This window comes from Gracilinanus agilis, chromosome 4 (assembly GCF_016433145.1).
Source record: "Gracilinanus agilis isolate LMUSP501 chromosome 4, AgileGrace, whole genome shotgun sequence".
NCBI classification, from domain to species: Eukaryota; Metazoa; Chordata; class Mammalia; order Didelphimorphia; family Didelphidae; genus Gracilinanus; species Gracilinanus agilis.
In genome coordinates, this window is record NC_058133.1 from 333327882 (window position 1) to 333348278 (window position 20397).

The 20397-nt window shown below is 36.5% G+C and overlaps 1 protein-coding gene across 1 annotated transcript in view; it reads right to left on the minus strand.

Annotated features, from left to right (window-relative positions):
• Positions 1 to 1198: 1198 nt before the first annotated feature.
• Positions 1199 to 20397, minus strand: part of RRAGD (Ras related GTP binding D) — a 63524-nt gene continuing 44325 nt past the window's right edge. The window contains exons 6-7 of the mRNA XM_044676420.1: positions 6645 to 6793; positions 1199 to 3673 (exon numbers count right to left, since the gene is read on the minus strand). Coding sequence (XP_044532355.1) covers positions 3522 to 3673; positions 6645 to 6793 — 301 coding nt within the window. The 3' untranslated portion in view covers positions 1199 to 3521. The remainder of the gene's footprint in view (positions 3674 to 6644; positions 6794 to 20397) is intronic.

The window sequence follows — 20397 nt, forward strand, 5'->3', positions numbered from 1 at the left end:
GCACAGTAGCAGACTTCCAAGGCCAGCTGGCTATAGATGGAATCCAATTGTTGACTTTCTTTGCTATCTCAAGCAATTCTGTAAGAACTGAGAGTGAATTGTTCTAATATCAGGCAAAAAGAAAAAAAGCACAAAAATGAATATTCTTACAGATTTTCAGGGTCATCCAGGCAAATATCTACTATGCCACATTGTATCTGACTTGGAAATAAATTTGTGAATAAGTTTTAGCCACCTAGGAAAGAGTTTTGCAAGCAATTCCATTATTAACCATGCTTTATAAATTGAGCATTTGTAAGCATTATCATACTGCTTTCCTTTATGAAAATAGAGCAAAATCATATTCAACTCATACAGGTCGAATGTATCTTATCGTACTTTAATAATTATCAGGACAATGTAATTTTTCAGGGCTGTTTTTCATACCCAGAACCCCCATGGGCACCATACTTGAAAATAATGTTGTAATTCTATTGTTTTTTCTGGGCTTCCCAGGGCCCAATAGATGTGTTTTGGCAATTACATCACTGTCATCCTGGTTTTTGAATTATGCCTCACTAAAATGCTCTACACTCTGGCCAAAAAGCACTAATAAACTACCTCTGAAATAAATGAGGAGAATGTATTTCTCAAATTTAATTATATTGCTTCTATCCCCATATAAGGTTTAATTTTCTTTATCTAGTCAAAGTTTGCCCTCGAAGCAATGTGTTCTGGGGCTTATCTGAGTCTCTGAAGATGATCAAAAAGCAACCTGTGTACTTAGTTGCATCTGGTCTTTGAGTTTATTGCTACAGGCACAAGCTCATTTTTGACTCCTCTGTCAAAAATAAAATTGAGAATATGATCAAAATTCCAGGTTTCTATTTCATACATCTTCAATCTGGAAATGTCAATTTGCTCCTCTAAAAAGTCATAGATAAACTTCATCATATTCCATAAGCAAATGAACAATGCTAACTGTTAGTATGAATTCTCCAATGGTAGGAAGATAACTACTGGACAGTCAACAAGCATTTTATTAAACAACCATGGGATTGGACCTACAGCAGATATTGCTTTGGTTTTCCCCATCAAAATTGTCATGGTGATATGTTTTTAAGGCACACGTATATATATGTACACATATATATATAATGTATATTTAAACATTTATGGCTATATTGTATATCTACAACATAAGCATGAAAGAGCCAAATGGATTAAAATACATGTATTTTAATGGTATACTCTATTATTTAAAGAGGCAAAGCTGGCTCTAGCTTCAGAGAAAATTCACATTTAAAACTTACTTTTTGTTCAAATGATTTGTTCAGAAGGAAATAATATTCTGGAAAATTTAAATAATTTAAATGTATAAGGTTCATGACTTTTTAGAAATAGTACACCAAAATTTTATTTATTTGCTGTTTGGAACTACCTGAATATAGTTGTAGATTGAAACTCGGCAAAAGCACATTACAAGCCTCCTTAGGAAATCTTGGCAGAAGCTCCCTTGAGCCACAGTCCAAGAGCCCAGTCATTGGGAGGAATTATAGGATCACAGATTAGTTCTCAAAGACCTTAAAATCATCAAGTCCAACCTCATCATTTTACAAATGAGGAAAATCAGGCCCAGAGAGTGTAAATGATTTGCCCACTGGTCCACCGATATACAGTTAGTGTCAGAGGTAGGATTTGAATGCAAGACTTTCTGACACCACTCCAGCACTGTATCTTCTATGCCATGATAAAGGGCAGATGCCCATCTGGGCCAGGCTTTATCGATCTCTGTGTCTTTTTATTAAACTTCTTAGTTTTCAGATCCTTTTAAGTCATACCCCAATTTCTTTATCAGCTCACACTTTTAGTTTTCAGGTGGCAGGTTTTTGAGGAGGCAGGAGAGAGCCAAGAAAGACAAACCATTTCTCCTAGGTGTACCTTAGTACTTTCCCAACCCTTTTTACAACCTAAACATTTAAAAAACTAATCTAAAAAAAACTAAATATAAAAACTTTTTACAACCTAAAAACTATAAATCCTCTCCAATGTCCCTTTCTTGTCCCAGATCACTCACCCCTCCTATATGCTACAGCTATGTGGGGTTACTTGGGGGGTTTTCTCAGCCTTAGGAAGTTGACAAATCTTTCCATTTCTCCTGGTATAAGATGAATAGGAATGCCTGATTTTCGTGGGAGGGAATATTCTCTGTAATTCTAAGGTTTCCTGTAGCTATCCTTATTTAATATTTCACTGCCTGGTAGGCATTTTTAGGATAGCTTTGCAGCCTTAAATGAAGGATACCAGAAGGGAATATTAGTGTATTTTAATCCCAGAAAAAAAGGTACATTCAATCACACCTAACATAGAGAAGAAAAGATGGAAAACAGACTGAACAAGCCATGCTCTGGGGGTTGCTTTGAGTGGGATACATTCAGTGACAGCACATGGCAAAATGGGAAGTTGGCCCTTGGATAAACTTCTTAAATGTGCCATAGCCCCAATCTCCTTGTTCCCAACCCTTTTCTAAGGTCCCCAAACTTCAAAACAGTCTCATAATTAAAGCCTGCCATCAGTGGGTATATCCCCAATACCTGAGATCACTTTTAATTCCACATGGCAGGTGCAAAAGATCAACCAGTACCAGTATTTCAGCAGTAGCACCCTTCTTTGCAGAAATTGTGGACACCACTTTGAAAATCTGGTTCTCAATGTTGTAAAAACAGTAATGCAGCAATGAGCAGGTTTACAAAATGAGTATCTTGTCCAGGTATAAAGTTATTTTAGAGCTCGCATTGGAGGTAAAACAGTAAAAAGATCTGGGAAAGAATGGGGCATTTATTTGTCAGGTCTCTGAAAAAGTTTGGATTAGTTTGACTCTAGGCTTTATCTACAAACACTAATCTTGATCAGTTAGTTAATAAATATGAAAAGAGTTCTTATTGCCATGGGAGCACAGTGCTCCAAACTGCTCCAGCTACAAAGGTAGATGTGGGGTCGGGGGAAATATTTAAGTGAATAACTAGTACCAAATGTTCACAAATTCTTTTAAAAAAGAAAAAAAAGGCAGTGTGTCAAGATAACATTATTTGATGATTTTTAAGATTGCCATATGCAAATGCATTCTATTATGCACGTCACTGACACCATGTAGGGAAAACAGCTTAGAAAACTAGTTTTTATCAAAGTTCTGTTCCATGAGAAAAAAACACAAAAAAGTACAAAGTATGTACAGTACCTGACAGTTCTGACAACTGATTTTTCTTACTATGGACCAAATGAAAATAAAAATGTACATTTTATATTAAGAACATTCTTACAACAGATTTCACTTCACTGTTTAATATACAAGGTTTTTGTTGTTGTTGCTGAAAGTGCTTACTTTATTATTATTATTTTTAAAAAGGATCAAGTGTGTTGTTGCACTGATTGTTATATGACAAATCCAGCCACGTGTCCAATTCTCTCTCTTCTTCCTCTTAGTGCAACACCAAGTGGCGTCTCATCAAATAGCCTTCATCTCAAAGACAGTCACCGAAATCTCACAGCAGAACTCTGGGCGTTCCGTTAGGAGTGCTTCCTTTTTTCTTCCGCATCTGGCTCTGAATTTTCCGAGATTTTGCTATTCTCATCCTCACCTCAAATACTTCATGGATGGCTTTGCGGAAACAGTGGAAATTATAGTCAATGAGCCCTGGAGAAGAGAGCAGAGAAGTATGAAAATGTTAAAAAAAAAAAAAAGTTAACATCCAAATCATGGCAATATTTTATGTTTCATACCACCTCTGGGCCAAGAATTAGAGGTTCCCAGATTTAGCAATCTGGCCCTGGGGAGGTCTAAAACTAAAGTTCTCTCAATTATGATTTCTGCTTGAATGATAATGGGCTTCTGAGGAAGTACAGCAGAAATCCCAAAGCGACAGTGGGTGGTTTCAGAACTGAGTTCATGAATTCACAGTCATGTTTCATTTCTTTCTCAACTTTCATATTACATACTATTAAGGAAATTTAAAGGGAATTAGGGATGCTGTTGTTTGGTCATTTCAGTTGTGTCCAACTCTTGTCCAAAGTCATACAACTAGTTAATTGGCTGCACCAGGGTAGGAACTAGAATTCTCTTGCACTTCCCAGTGTAGAGTTCTAGATGGCACAATGGATAGAGTGTAGTACTTTAAAGCAGGAACACTTAAGTTTGAATCCCCTTTCGGACAGTCCCTAGCTGGGGGTGACCTTCATCTCTGGGCAAATCACCTTAACCTCTCTCAGTTTCAATTTCCTCATCTGTAAAATGAGAATAATGAGAATCAAGCAAATCCACATAGCTATTACATGTAGCTGTTGTTCCATTAAACCTGTCTCCTTCTAATCTTCAGTTGTTATTCATAAATAAAAATTTCCAATCATGGCAAATAGAGAATTGGGGGGGAAAGGCAGAAAATTTGCTAGAAATGCTGATACTGACGCATTTCTTAGCCATCAGTCACTTTCATCTTTGCATGAAAAGCAATGGGTGACTGCCCTCTGCTGGTTGTGCAGCACTAATGATTCTATTTATTTATTTAGTTTTTTTTAAACCCTTAACTTCTGTGTATTGGCTCTTAGGTGGAAGAGTGGTAAGGGTGGGCAATGGGGGTCAAGTGACTTGCCCATGGTCACACAACTGGGAAGTGTCTGAGGCCGGATTTGAACCTAGGACCTCCCGTCTCTAGGTCTGGCTCTCAATGCACTGAGTTACCCAGCTACCCCCTGTGCAGCACTAATGAATTAATCTTATCTGGAGTTAGGCAGAGCTCTCTCTCTCTCTCTCTCTCTCTCTCTCTCTCTCTCTCTCTCTCTCTCTCTCTCTCTCTCTCCCCCTCCCTCTCCCTCTCTCTTTCTTCCTCTCTCTCCTTCCCTCCCCCTCCTCTTTCTCTCTGTCTCTGTCTCTGTCTCTCTCTGTCTGTCTCTCTCTGTCTCTGTCTCTCTGTCTCTCTGTCTCTGTCTCTGTCTCTCTCTCTCTCTCTCTCTCTCTCTCTCTCTCTCTCTCTCTCTCTCTCTCCCCCCTCTAATTGTATGATCTTAGGAAAATCTTACTTTTACCTCTCTGGGTCGTTTCCTCATCTATAAAATAAAGGAGTTCTAGGTCAAGGATTCTTAACCTTTATATATGCTACAGCAGGAAGGTGTTACAGTGGATAAAGAAGACCTAGGCTCAAATCTAGCCTCAGATGTTTTACTAGCTATGTGACCCCAGGAAAGTCACTTAACTTCTCTGCTTCAGATTCTCTAACTATAAAATGAGGATAATAATAGCATCTACTTCTCAGGGTTGTTGTGAAGATTAAATGAGTTAATATTTATAAAGCATTTAGTATAGTACCTGGCATATAGAAGGTGCTTAATAATTGCTTGTTCCCCACTTTTCCTCTTTTGGAAGGCGTGGTAAAACTTATGGAATTATTCTCAGAATAATGTTTTTAATTTATAATAGAGGAAACTATATTGAAATTGTTATCAAAGTATTTTTATTTTTAAAAATTCTTACCTTTCTGCATTAGTATCAATTCTAAAACAGAAGAGCAGCAAGGGCTAAGCATTTGGGGTCACACAGCTAGAAAGTTGTCTGAGACCAAATATGAATCCACATCTTCCCGACTCCAGGCATGGCATTCTATCCACTGTGCTCCCTAGTTGCCTCGTAAAGCATTTAAAAACAAGCTTAGGGCCCTCGGACCTAAATGATCTATATGTTTTCTTCAATCTCAGAATTTACACAGAAACCATACACTCAATTCTGAAAAGTGTAAAATTTTGAAAGGAACAATGTTGAAATATTCCCCAGTTTAGAAAGAGAAAAAGAGCATGCAGCTTTATTTGCTTTACTTATTTTGTTTTGGAATAGACTATTCTGTTATTCTAAAACAATGTGAATATCATTAAATTCATTTCCCCACTTTGATTAGGATCCTAATGACATCACTGAGTTGTAGTAAGGTAATGCAATTTCATCAACATGATTGGATCATTTATTTTAATCTTCATGCAGCCTGAATTACCATCTCCTTTTATCTTGGGAGAGCAGGTTGGTAGGACATGATTGTCCACAGTAGCCTACTGGGTGTCCTTCCAGGAGGCAACAGAGAAGTCAGAGAAAAACATGAGTTTTGGGTCACCAAAAGTGCTTCTGGAACAAACTACCCCAAAAGCCACTGTGAGGCAGATTCATTTACTAATGGGCAAACCTGCCCTCTGTACTCCCTGAAGAGGAACAGGGTCAGCTTCTAATACTGCAGCCTGTTCCGCTGGACCTCTGTGAAATCCTGATTAGAAACCTGACCTGACGAGGAGGTAGAAAGGGACGCTCTCAGATTATACTCTCTTGACCTATTTACTTATGTATTCAAACTGCAGAGTACTAGAGTTATTGCCATGTACAAAGGAGCAAGTAAACATTTTATTCCTCAAAATCAAGGTTCCTCTCCTTTTTTTTTTTTGAGTTGCATAGACCTTTTCAAAATGTTTTTAGATGCATAGAATTCATAAGATTATTTTTAAAAACCAATTATGCTGAAATAGTTATCAAAATAGCACAGAAACAAGTTCACTGATGACAGGTTAAGAACTTCTGCTCTAAGTAGAATTTTTGAAATCCTTCCCTCAACCCTCACAAATAAAAATAAAAATACCTTTTCTTTCAAAGCTTTCTTCTCTGACGAAACAAACGAGGGCCAGAAATTTTGTCACCTCCTTTAAATAAAGAACCGTTGTATTATTCAATTTTATAATTGCTGTTGATTCTTTGTCATAAGGGGTTCCTGCTCCATCTTCTTGGAGGCTAAAGGTAGACAAGAACCAAAAAATCATTTTACTGTCAAGAAATAACCACAGGTTTTTAGCCCAGTGACTGATGAACTTGGCTATTTAAAGACCTTATAGTAAGGATAAGTAGTTTATTTATCCATATAGTATTTTTCAGTACAAGATCTCAGAGATATACAAACACATGAATATAAACATGCATGATAATTACTTTCCTACTAACAGTTAAATGCTGAGCAACTTACTCTCTAGGACAACTACGGAATATATTTGAGGGCTTACAATAGCGCTCTCTGGTTGTGACTTTCCAACTCTGAATGAAAGCTCACACTCTTTATTAGCAGGGCACTAGCATAATAATGATAATTGAGCCTTAAGCTAATCAGAAAGGTATACAACTCTTTTTGTGTTTGAGATCCTTTAGGCTCTAAGGCCAAGCAGGCAAAGTTAGGGTTGTGGCTCAATGAGAAATTAAAAGGTGTTAGAGAAAACTTTGTGCTGGAATATCTGCAGCCTCTAGGAACCAGAAGACCCTTAAGGATCTCAAACTCCTATGCCAGTCAAAGGGGCATTTTTCTGGCAATGTCCTTGTCTCTCCCTAACAGAAGGTTTCCATGGTCCCTTATTTCTTCAGATACTCTCTCAGTTTTTACTTTTAATCAGATGCAGGCTGAAGTAATTAAAACTATTTCTATTAAGGACAACTTGTTGGTTCATCTGGTCCAATCCTGGAAACAGTCCTAAGAAGGAGTGAATCATGCATATGGGAAGGATATAGGTCTCTGGCAAAGTTATGGTTCTCCATTCTCTACCCTGAAGCTCCCCCCACTAAAAAAAAACACAAATACTGATTTAATGCACTTAGTTTTTTTTTTAAAAAAGGTATTTGAATTTAATGCTTAATTCTAAAACATATGTTAAATTGTGCAAAGCAACAAAAAATAAAATGACATTAGAGTTAATCTTCAACACCTACATGTTTAATTTTTGTAATTCCAAGCATTCTAGAGATTTTATTAGTAACCTCCTTTTCGCTTTCACATTGGCAACCACACACATTTGTGGCTGTGTACAGAAGAAAAAAAAATTAGAGGTGTGATACACATAAGTGTGTGGAGCAGCTGGTATTCTACTAGGCACTTTACTGGTCTTCTTCACCCTACCACCGTAAAGAGCTCCTTGTGCATTCATTGCATATTTTCATTGTTTGCCTTTAAAACTCAAGTTTTGTGTCATAATTATGCCTCTATAGTGCAAATCCTTTGGGCTCTAAGGCCAAGCAGGCAAAATCAGGGTTGTGGCTCAATGAGAAATTAAAAGGTGTTAGAGAAAACTTTGTGCTGGAATATCTGCAGCCTCTAGGGACCAGAAGATCCTTAAGGATCTCAAACGGGGGCATGAAGCAGATGTTACTGATGGATTATTTTAAGCTGGTGCATCCTTCATGATCTCCATGCTACCCCTAGCTTTGAAGGACAGTGTTGGAGGTGATGTTGAGACCTCACCAGTCTGTGTCTTCAAACAGTAGAAACTAAAGTCATAGTCACCTCTCTTTTGGTTTTCAGAGAATGGCCAAAGCACAAAGGTTTACAGCAATATAGTATACAGTACAACACCCTCTCACCAACATCTGACACAGTGGAAGATAAGATTCAGACTAAAAAATATTTCACTTTTATTGTGACACTAATACATTGTTGGTGGACTTGGGAACTAATGGGAATCTAACCATTCTGGAGGGTAATTTGGAACTATGCCCAAAAGGTCATAAAATTTAGTATATCTTTTGATCCTATATGCCACTACTGAGTCTGTATTCCAAAAGATCATAAAAAAGGAGAAAGGACCTACTTGGTTTTTTGTTTTAGTTACTTTTTAATTTTTATTTAGAATATTTTTCCATGGTTACATAATTCATGATTCCACCCCCTATTTCTTCCTCCCCACTCCCAAAGCCAACAAGCAGTTCCACTGGGTTATACATGTATCATGGTTCAAAGCCTATTTCCATGTTATTCATATTTGCAGTAGAAAAAAGGGCACTTTTTGTACAAAATATTCATAGCTGCTCTTTTTGTAGTGGCAAAGAATTGGAAATTGAGGGGATGTCCCTCAATTGGGGAATGGCTGAACAAACTGTGGTACATGTTGGTGAGAGAATACTATTATTATGCTATAAATAAGGAATGATGAACAGGATAATTTCAGAAAAAGCTAGAAAAATCTATGTGAATTGATGCCCAGTGAAATAAGCAGAACCAAGAGAACATTATACACAGTAAAAAACAATACTGTAGAATGATTAACTGTTATAGACTTAGTTACTCTCAGCAATACAATAATCCAGGACAATTCTGAAGGACTTATAGCTATCCATCTCCAGAGAAAGAACTGTGGAGTCAGAATGCAGATCAGAGCATACTATTTTTCTCTTTTGCTTATTCGGGTTTTTATTTTGAGGTTTTGGTTTTATATGAAATGCAATCACAAAATTTTTCAAATAAGTTGCCTATTTGAAATGGGTGCTATTAAGTAAAATCTGGTCTATATAAGGGCAAAAAAAAATCATGATTCACAATAGCTCTTTATTCCCTAACATTATAAAGGAAAAAAATCCTCTTGTATATAAAAGTATTAATGTCAGGTGAAGTGAATGGATCTTTAAACTACTGATCCTTCATTTTGAAAAAGCTAACCAATTCAGCCCAAAGTCTTTCTCTGGAAGAAAGGTGCCAAGAGAATATTACACTGTAATTTCTATCTGTTGTGAGCTCTCTCTTCTCAATTCTATACCAAAGATCTCTTTAGTATCATCTTTCACCTTCTCTTCTTTTGCTTCAATCTCCAAGGGGAAGGAGAAAGAGAGGGGATTAAAGATTTAGATAGGACCTATTTAAATGTGTGGCACCATATTAACCTCAAAGTGCTTTATAAGTATTATCTCGATTGATCTTTTTAAAAAGGAGCTCTCTTCTTACCAAGGCCACTATTTCTTCTTATGCCCCTGGATCTAATGTCCTCTAGTTACTTCTAGGAATTTGCCCCTTCCTTCCAAAATCCCTTCTCTTCGATCATCCCTAATCCACTGGCTCCTTTCCCGCTTGCCTCAACTTTTTTTTTTTAATTTTTTTATCCTGGGACTCCATTCTAGGAGCATAGGGCCACAACCAGTAAGCAATGGGTCACACAGTCGCTCAGGGTCACCCAGCTGGGAAGTGTCTGAGCCCGTACTTGAACCCAGGACCTTTCGTTTCTAGGCCTGGCTCTCAATCCACTGAGCTAGCCCAGCTGCCCCTACTTTAGGTTGCAGTTTCTTGCTTGCCTCAACTAACATACCTATATTTCTCCATCCCCCAAAACAAATAAACTTTCACTTGAAACTACAATTTCCTCAACCTATCATCCTTAAACTCTTTTCATAGCCAAATACAGGGATAAGACCTCTGATTTTATTAATATAGGAAACTCCCAGATGAGGGGACTCCCTTTACCAATACTGGTTGTACCTTCTCTGCAACTTAGTTCTAAACAGTTGCCAAGAGCATTGAGGAGTTAAATGCCTTTCTTAATCACAAAGTCAGTATTTGTTAGAGGCATGATTGAACCCAGTTCTTCTTTGTTCCAAGGCCAGATCACTCTTCACCATGTCATAGCTTCTTGTTTCATAGCTCAACTCCTGGAAAAAAGTCTATGCTCCTTGTTCCCACTTCCTCGTATCTCCCACTCCCTTCTGAACTGCTTGCAGCTTGCATATGAACTTATCTCTCAACTGAAAATTATTCTCTCAGAGTTTGCCAGGAAACTGCTATTGCTAAAAAGAATAGCCTTTTCTGTCCTCATCCTTCTTGACCTCTCTGTAGGATCTGACTATTTAGATCACACATTTCTAGATTTTTTCCTCCTTGGGTTGTTAAAACACTTATCTCTCCTGGTTCTTCTCCTAACTGTCCTACTGTCCTTCATCAGTCTCTTTTGCTGAATCATAATCAATGTCCTGCTCCCCATCTGAGTATATAGCTATCTAGGCTCTATCTTGGGCTCTCTTCTTTCTTTATAATCTCTCTCAAAGCCTTCATTGATTTCTATGGGTTCAACTAACATCTCTATGTAGAACACTACTAAGTCTAAATATCCAGTCCTTTTCTTTCTCCTGAGTTCCAAGTCCTGTTGCTTACTACAAATCTCTATTTGCTTATCTCATATAAGCTCAATATATCCAAAGTATAACTCATTATCTTCTTTCCCCAATAACCTAATCTTATTTCTAATTTCCTCATTTTTCTGTCCCTCCAGTCACCTGGGATTATAAAATTGAAATTAGTGGTCCTACCTATAGTAGACAGAATGTTTCAGAACATGTTGGAATAACCATAGTCTCAGTGATCTACTGTATGATACCTTTGGTTCTAGTCTTGTGATCTGTTCCCTGAAATCATCTCTTTCTTCTTTCTGTTCTGTTAACACCTAATACTAGAGGTGTTAAATGTGCACTGCCTGAACCAGATTAAAATGTAATTGGGCAATCTTTTGCAAATTTTTAAAAAATAAAGCACAGATAATGTCAGTATTTGCCTGCCGGAATCCTTATTTACAATCTAGTGGCCCTCATTTCTACTTGAGTTTGACATCACTGGTAGATATTATACTCTGATTACATTATTTTCTGTTATACCTCTCCTTTGAGTTTTGCTCAAATGCTTTCCATCACACTTCCCTCCAACAGGTTCTTGGATTTCCTCACTTGAGTACATTTTATTATTATAAAAATGACATTTCATCCCTCCTTTTGCCCATCTTGATATAAAGCATATCTCTACCAGAGCCATATCCTTGTTAATAATATTATTACACCAAATCTCAGTGATACCTATCGAACTGGTCTACATGCATTAAGATCTTTGATTTATCTTGTTTGTTACATGTATTTTGTGCATTCATCTGTAGGGATCCATGATGGGCTATATTACTGGTTCATTTCTTGGGTTTTGAGTTCTATGAATTTTTTAGTGTCTCTACTACTATTTTCCCCATACAGTATTACTAATTTCCATGGAATCTAACTTGGTAAATCTATATAAGTGGTTTTGGTCCACTTCTTTTCCTTTAAAAACCATTTATTATATTTTTAAGTTTCCAGGTAAATGCATTTTTAGTAGGCTTTGTCAAATGTACTCTTATCTTTGGTCAGGAGCCTTTCACTCCTATATTTTAAGCCATGGTTCAAAAATCCAAATCTTTTTCTCAGACACCAAAATACTAATCACTTCTCACTGTCTTTCTCTCTTGATTACTTTGATTTCAGTAAATGGCAGTGATGAAAAGATCACTTGTATCCCTGAGGTCTTCAATTTCTTACTCAAGACTTCATGATCTTCAACGATGCTTTCTGGGGTCCTTGCGACACTATTACCAGAAGTGGGTGGTAATCATTGAGACTCACAAATCCCAGGAAGGATTGGAGTTTCCTTTTTTGGTTCCATCTTAGATATGTTCCCCAGGAAGCCAACAGACCATTCCACTGTCATCAAGCAACAAGTAGCTACTCTTGTACTCTACTTGTAACTCTACTACAAACAACAAGTACCTCACCAGAGGGTATTGGATGGCATTCAAGGATCGATTCCCTTGAGGGTAAATAGTGGTTTTCTCTTTGGAGTGTCTAGCCTGCTTCTCTTCAGGAAGAGTCTTACATTTCTTTCTTATCTCAAAGTGTTTAAAGGTTCTTCTTTCTTTTATCCTCTGTTACATTTTTCTTTTCTTTAACTTCCTGATACAGGTTAACTTCCTGACATTCCATCTCACCTCTTCAGATCTTTTTTCACTTTTTGTTTTCATAGGTTAGTCTTTTCCTTCACTATTTTCTCTTCTTCCTCTTTACATCCTTATTCTTAAGCTCTTCTAATCCTTCTCAATCTTTCTTATTTTTTGAGTTCTTAATTCTTAAAGTTTGAGTTCTTACTTCCTTTAGTCTCAGATCAATTCAAGTTCAAGACCTGGTATCCCACCTCATGCACTTACTAGCTCTATGTGGCTCTGGGTAAGTTATTTAACCTATGAGGTCTTCAGTTTCCTAATCTATAAAATGGGGTGTATGTGGGGGGGTGAACTTTAGGTCCTCTAAGTTTCCTTCCAGTTGTCCCATATTTTCTGGACTTCTTCATAATTCCAAAATCTTTTAGTGACTAGATCTATTTGTTACAAGGAAAAGTTGTTATTCAAGAGGTAGAGTTGAGGAAGAGGCCTGGACAGGGTAGTGATAAAGATGAAAAACAACAAATAAAACAATGTCAAAAAATTACAATATGCAGAAAAACAAAGAAGGAAGTTTAAAAGAGCAGTAACTGACATCAATGTTAAATTTAACACATACTTAAAAAAACAATCTATACATTATAGGGATTCATAATTCAAATACAATCCTGTTTTCTATTATTTATATGTGAACATTTCATGTTTATAGGTATCTATTGAGATCAGTACAATAAGAAAAAAACAATCAGAGCAAACAAAATTAAACTAAAAGAATGGTCATTTCTACCTTTGATAAGGTTGACCCTGAGAATGTGAAAGTGAAAGAAGAGTTTATGGCCCTCAATTTTCTTAACACTTGAGGTGGTAAGATACCCCTGATAGGAAAGGAGAGATGCTTATGTTCCACTAATTTATGATCAATCCAAGGGAGTAAGAGTTTAAACAATTTCCTCCTGTCCTTTCCCTAATTGCCCCCCCCCAAAGTGCTCATTTTTGTATAAGAATAGTACTAATTACAGTTCACATGACTTGGTTTCCCAAATATGTCTAACTGCCATTAAACATAGTAACAATCATAAATATAATTACATCTGTAGCAGATTGATTTTGTTTTCAGTTTATTTTGGTTGCAACATAAATCTATTCTCACATGCTCAGATTTTCATATTTTGTTGCTGCTCACCCAGCAGAAATGGGTGGGCCCATCACAACTTTTAAGAAGCCACAATATGGCAAGTTTATATTGAAATATATTGAAATGAAACATTCTCTAAAACCACATAATGTTGCCATTCACCCTCAGGCTCAATGTGGAAGAATAATTCCTTGGTCTCACTTCCAGTTACTTTGACTACTCCTGTTTTGATTAATGACTTCAGATCATCAGGACCAAACAGAAACTAAGGTTAGTCAACTAAAATAGGACCTCATAAAACTTGTACTTGGTTTTGCCTACACTGATTTAACAGAATTTGTCTTTCCTGCCTAAATTTATTTTATGCATGGTATTTTTAATTATCTTCCTTAACCTGGACTTTTTGTGGTTGGGGAGAATTGATACTAATGGGTTGCCTTTATATAACATTTTAAAATTTACAAAAAGCTTTCTTCAAAATAACCTAATTCAGTGCTAGGTGGTTGCAGGTGGGAGTTGAGTGCTACAGGATGCCCCCCTATTCAAGGACTGCTGGCTTAAAAGAACTGTTGAACTCTTCCCTAAGGAAAGCTGCCTCAAGGAAAGTTAGTGCAGATGCAAAAGACCATGGTCAGGAGGGGGGGGGGGGAAAGAAGTCTTGCAAGAGGAACAAAGAGGCCTCAGTGGAATTTTTAAGGAAGCATTTGCAAACCTTTGACATCATTAATGATATGAGAGAGAGAGCAGGATCCAAGTCAGAAGAGGAACCTCACAGGGTGATGAGATACCAAGGAATCACCACTTCCCTGTCATGAGTTACCATCATAAGTCAGGCAAAGCAGAGTCAAAATACTGTTTTAAGTCTCTTTTATTCTAGACAACGTACACACACAAACCAAGTTCAGTTTTCATCTCTACACAGATGAGTCGAAATCTATACCTCTAGTCATAGATTTTTCTGAGCTCTAAGCAAGGCAATAAACATTGATTAAGCATTTACTATTACTATGTGCCAGGTACTATGCTAAGCCCTGGGAATAAAAATATAAGCAAGGAGCTTATGTTCTGATGGAGAAAACAACACAGAGGGGAGCTAAAAAGGTTGGGGAGTGCAGAAGGACAGGTACCCACAAAAGTATGGTAGCAAAGTCCAATGAGTCAAAAGTAGAGCTGAGATAGTAACAAAGAAGAATGGGCCCTTCCTCAAAAGGGATATTCCAGGAGGAACTCTCCAGTGGGAAAAGGGGGCCACAAGGATGGAGAGACATTCAAGGGTGTGAAGGCCAGAGGGACTGAGGGAACTTACAGGGTAAGAAGGCAAGTGGAGTCTTGGTAGCAAAATCCAGAGAGAAGCAGAGCCAGGAAAAAAAAATCAAGATCATCATTTGTACATGACCAACTGCTTAACAGAATATTTCTAACTAGATATATCTTAGTATTTCAAACTCAGGCTGCCCAAACAGAAGTCATAATATTTTTTGTTCTTTTTTTTTTTCAGAAAAAAAGATGCCTTTAATAAGCAAAAACTTTTAAAAAATCTATAACATCCAAAGAATTATTGGTATCATATTAAGTTATATAATTGCAAAGTATAAAAAGCTTCATCCCATTAAAGAAATAAAAGTAAGGTGCTACCTGCAGCTATTGATATGATCAAAATGTTAATTGCCCATGTCTGAAGATTAGGGACTTCTAATTGGTGACCAAAAATATGATAGACAAATAATTTTCTTAGTTTCCCTTTCGTTCTGAGAAATCCTCCCAAATAGAAATCATGTACTAGCAATTATAGTTGAATTTCCATGATAAGAAAGCAAAAGGCTTGATAAGGTAAAAGCCTCACTAATTAACACTGGATTACACTAATCCTTAATTTATCATTTTCCCACCATGCTCCACAGCCCATACAAATCAATCCACAAGCTTGTACTCGGACCCACATATTGATTGCCCTTCTGCTACAAAGATTTTTCTGGAATATCTCACTCCCTGCTCGTCTTCTACCCCTTTGCAACAAGCAGCAGACGTTGATTTTGCCCAGACACATGAAGGATAATGTGGGGGTAATAATAAAGTTGTCTTCTGCCTAAGATGGGGCTCTAAGTTAGAGAACACCAAGGCTGCAGAGACTCTGTAAAAACCATTTATACTACTCTCTCCCAGACGTATAAAAAGCAGAAGAGTCTGATTCAATCCAGGCAAAAAGGGAAAGGACGAGTGCCAGAAAAGGGACTGGTACAGGGGACTAGTATGACTAATTGTGCTTAGCTGGAAGGAATAGGGATTTAAATCCATCTAGGGCCAGTCCTGTCCCCCTGGAGATATGTAGGGTTGGGACAGAGGATAAGAAAAAGTAAAACTCCCACTAGGAAGCAGCTCTGCCTTCTAATACCAGAAGTATAACTGTTACCAAGGAAGAGAAGTAAGAAAGTAAGAGATGAACATAAAGAAGTAAGGATGACATACAAAAGATTTCAAGAGCAATTAAAAATGTCAGGTGCAAGCAGATAAATTAAGAGAGGATGCTAAAATTAAACAAAAGGTAAGTACTAAATCCTCAAAGAGATTGCAAAGTTGTCTTAATAAATATTATATTACAAACAAAATTGAAGCTATTCCCTGTAGAATCCCAAGAGAGTATGGAATAAAAATTCCAGGATGGTTCAAAAAAGAAATGAAAACTACAGAAGAGAACAAATGTTAAAATCTATCACCTTCCCAGCAGAAATAACGAACATATCAGGAAAACCAGAACCCATGATGGTGAATTTCTCTTAAGAAGCAAAAAGAGAATAATATAATTTGAAGTACAAAAATAGTACAGTAAGAAAAAATCGAATAAAGGCTAACAGCAATAATTTTTAAAATAGGGCAGCTGGGTAGCTCAGTGGATTGAGAGTCAGGTCTAGAGACAGGAGGTCCTAGGTTCAAATCTGGCCTCAGACACTTCCCAGCTGTGTGACCCTGGGCAAGTCACTTGACTCCCATTGCCCACTCTTCTACTTAGGAGCCAACACACAGAAGTTAAGGGTTAAAAAAATGTAAAAAAATAATAATAATTAAAAAAATTTTTTAATTTAGACTATTTCCCCATGGTTACATGATTCATAATCCCACTCCCCCAGTCTCTTCTCCCCCCCTCCCAAAGCCGACAAGCAGTTCTGTTGGGTTGTACATGTATCATTGTTCTATGTTATTCATATTTGCAGTAAATTGATCCTTTAACATCAAAACCCTAATCATCACATCCGTACCACACTACATGATTGAGCATATATTTTTATAATGCATTTCTGATTTCACAGTTCTTTCTCTGATAACAGCAATAATGTTAAAAGGACATATGATCTCTATATAAGCAAAGGTCGCTAACTTCAAAAACACAATGCACTGAGACAAATTAAGGATCACAAGTCTCTCAGAAGAATATGATAAAAGATTTCTACAAAATAGTGCAGAAAATAATCCAAGAAAACTGAACTTCTGACTTTAGGAAAAAATATACCAATAGTGAAGAAATCAAAAGACACAGAAAAATAATTATATACTTCAAACTCTAAGACAAAATTCTATGTACTTAAATAATTCCAATGAGGAGAAAAAAAAATATTGTGTAATCATCCAGGAGGAAAACTTTCAAATGTAAAGTACATTTGAATCAAACAAGATTATTCAAATACTCCTCTAGAGTAATAAAATATGCAAATTTGAAAGAAAATCATGAAAAAAGGTCAGATTAAAAGTGGAATAGCACTTCTAGACATCAAAATGTTATTTAGCAGCAATCATCAAAACCATTTTTTACTGGTTACATTTTTAAAAGTATATCAAATTTCAAACAAGGAAGAATAAAAGAAAAACTCAATAATCCAGTGTTAAACAAATTCCAAAATTTTAATTACTTTAGAAATAACTACTAAGGGCAGCTAGGTGGCTTACTGGATTGAGGGCCAGGCCTAGAGATGGGAGGTCTTGGGTTCAAATCCAGCTTCGGATACATCCTAGCTGTATAACTCTGGGCAAGTCATTTAACTCCCATTGCCTTGAAAACAATAAGTAGCATTGCTTCTAAGATAGAAGGTAAGGGTTTGGAAGGAAGGAAGGAAGGAAGGAAGGAAGGAAGGAAGGAAGGAAGGAAGGAAGGAAGGAAGGAAGGAAGGAGGGAAGGAAGGAGGGAAGGAAGGAAAGGAGGGAAGGAAGGAGGGAAGGAAGGAAAGAAGGAAAGAGAAAGAAAAAACAAACAAACTGTATTTCATCATAACTACTGGGAAAACTAGATCTGATAGAAATTAAGCTTATATCAACATTTTAGATCACATTCCACAAAAATTCAAAACGAATGCTTGGTCTTAATAGTAAAGATCATTACATTAAAATGTAAGCAAGCAAATCACATCTTTCACAATTTGCATGTATAGGAAAGGTATTCTTAACCAAACATGGGATAGTCAATTACAAAAGATAACTTCAGATAATTTCAATTACACGAAATTTAAAAGACTTTGCATGAATAAAATCAATGCATCTATTCTAACTAGTCAAATGAAAAAAAATTATACTAAATACCTCTGAAAAGCATCTCAGCCAAGATAAAGACAACTAACAGAAATATAGAAGAGAAAAACACATTCAATAAGTGGTTAAGGGACATGAACAAACATTTCATTAGATTATTAGCTCCCTGAGGGCAAGAATCCTCAAGGCCTTTTTTTTTGCCATTTTATTTTATTCCTTGTGCTTAGTACAGGATCTGACACAAAGTATATCTTTAATTTTATCTTTGATTTCTCCAAAGAAGAACTGAAACCTATCATTTCACTAACACTAATAGAAATATAAACCAAAGCAACTCTGAGGACTTACCTCGTAACAAGAAGACTGGCAAATATAACAAAAAATGGAAATGATTAAAGGGTAGTAGAAAAACATGCACCTAATGCACTGGTAGTGGAGCAGTTACTTGGTACAGCCTTTCTGCATAATTTAAAATTAAGCAATTAAAGTGACCCAAATCACTGTACACTTTTTTTAAACCTTTACTTTCCCTCTTAGAATCAGTATTGTGTATTAGTTCCAAGGTAGAAGAGTAGCAGTAAGGGTGAGGCAATGAGAGTTAAGTGATATGTCCACAGTGGCAAGCTAGGAAGTATCTGAGGCAAGATTTGAACCCAGGACCTCCCATCTCTAGGCCTGGTGCTCTATCCACTGAGGTACTTCACCATCCCCATACCTATATACATTCACTCAGAGATTGTAATATTCGACATATACTACAAGAAAGTCAATGATGAAAAGAAAAAGCATTCAAATAAATGATACAAGAAGTCGCCCTCACCCCCATATACCCCTTTGCAGAGGTGGAGTTCCACAGATGTAGAAGGTCATTTAATATAAAACTTGGGATGTGTAGATCAGTTTTGTTGGAGTTTTTTTTCCTTCTCCCTCTTTTTCTTACTTGTTATAATGGACATTTCATAGGGAAGGGGTAGAAGGAGCAAGTAATACAGGGAGAAATGTAGATAATTTTAAAACAAAAACAATCAATAGAAACCAACTAACACTGAAAAACTAAAATTTTCCTATTTTACATTGCAAATGAATGAAACGGATGTAGCTAAAGATGTTCAACTGACTATATGTATGATATTGTTGAAAATGATTGTGGAAAAGATTTGGAGAATTCATTATCTTTTTTTTCCAAACCCTTACTTTCTTTCAAATATCTCCATTTCTACTGAGGGTATCATCCTCATCTCTCTCTCTCATCAATCCTTCATATTCAAGTTGCCAAGCCTTACAGATTCCACCACCATATCTCTAACATCCTTCCCTTCTCTCAATTCAAAATGTCACTAACTCAGTTCAAATGGTCATCACCTCTAGCTCCCAAATTTTTCTCCCTGTTTTGAGTCTCTTCTTCCTCTTAGCCAATCACTAAAAAAGAGATAAATTAGCATTATTGAGGATGCCCATCAATTGGGGAACATGTGAACTAATTTTGGCTTATTGATGTAATGGAGAATTATTGTGCCATTAAGAAATGGCACTGTGGCTATTTTTTAAAACTGTATTCATATTATGTATTATTCTCTTTTCTTGTCTTTTCATCTCTTCATATGTTTCCCTTATTTTCTTTCTATTTCCAATATTTGTCATTTCTAATAACATAATGCCATCCATTACATTCAAATATCACAAACTAATCAGCCATTTTCCCCAAACATTGCATTTGTGTTATTTGAAGTTATTTTTGTCATTAAGGTTAAAGCTTCCATGAATATTTTATCATATATACAAACAGCTTTTTACATTCTCAATAATGCCCTTAGAGTCTAATCTTAGTAATGGGATCCCTAAGTCAAAAAGCATGAACAGTTTTACAGCTCTTATTGTATATTTCTATCTTGTTTTAAAAAAAAATTTGACAGCTGCTCTAGTAATGTAATATTAGGCCTGTTTCAGTTTCTTCCACTGTAAAATGGGGATAATAATAACAGCTATCTCCCAATTGTAAGGATCCAGTGAGTTAATTTATGTATAAAAACACTTAGCACATTATCTAGCACATAATAGGTGCTATATAAAAATACTCATCCCATTTCCCCTTCCCTAAATGTCTTAAATAAAACAACACCTTAAAACAAAACAATATGTAAGGATCCAGGGAGTTAATTTATTTGTAAAAACACTTAGCACTGTGCCTAGCAAACAGCAGGTACTACATAAATGCTGTC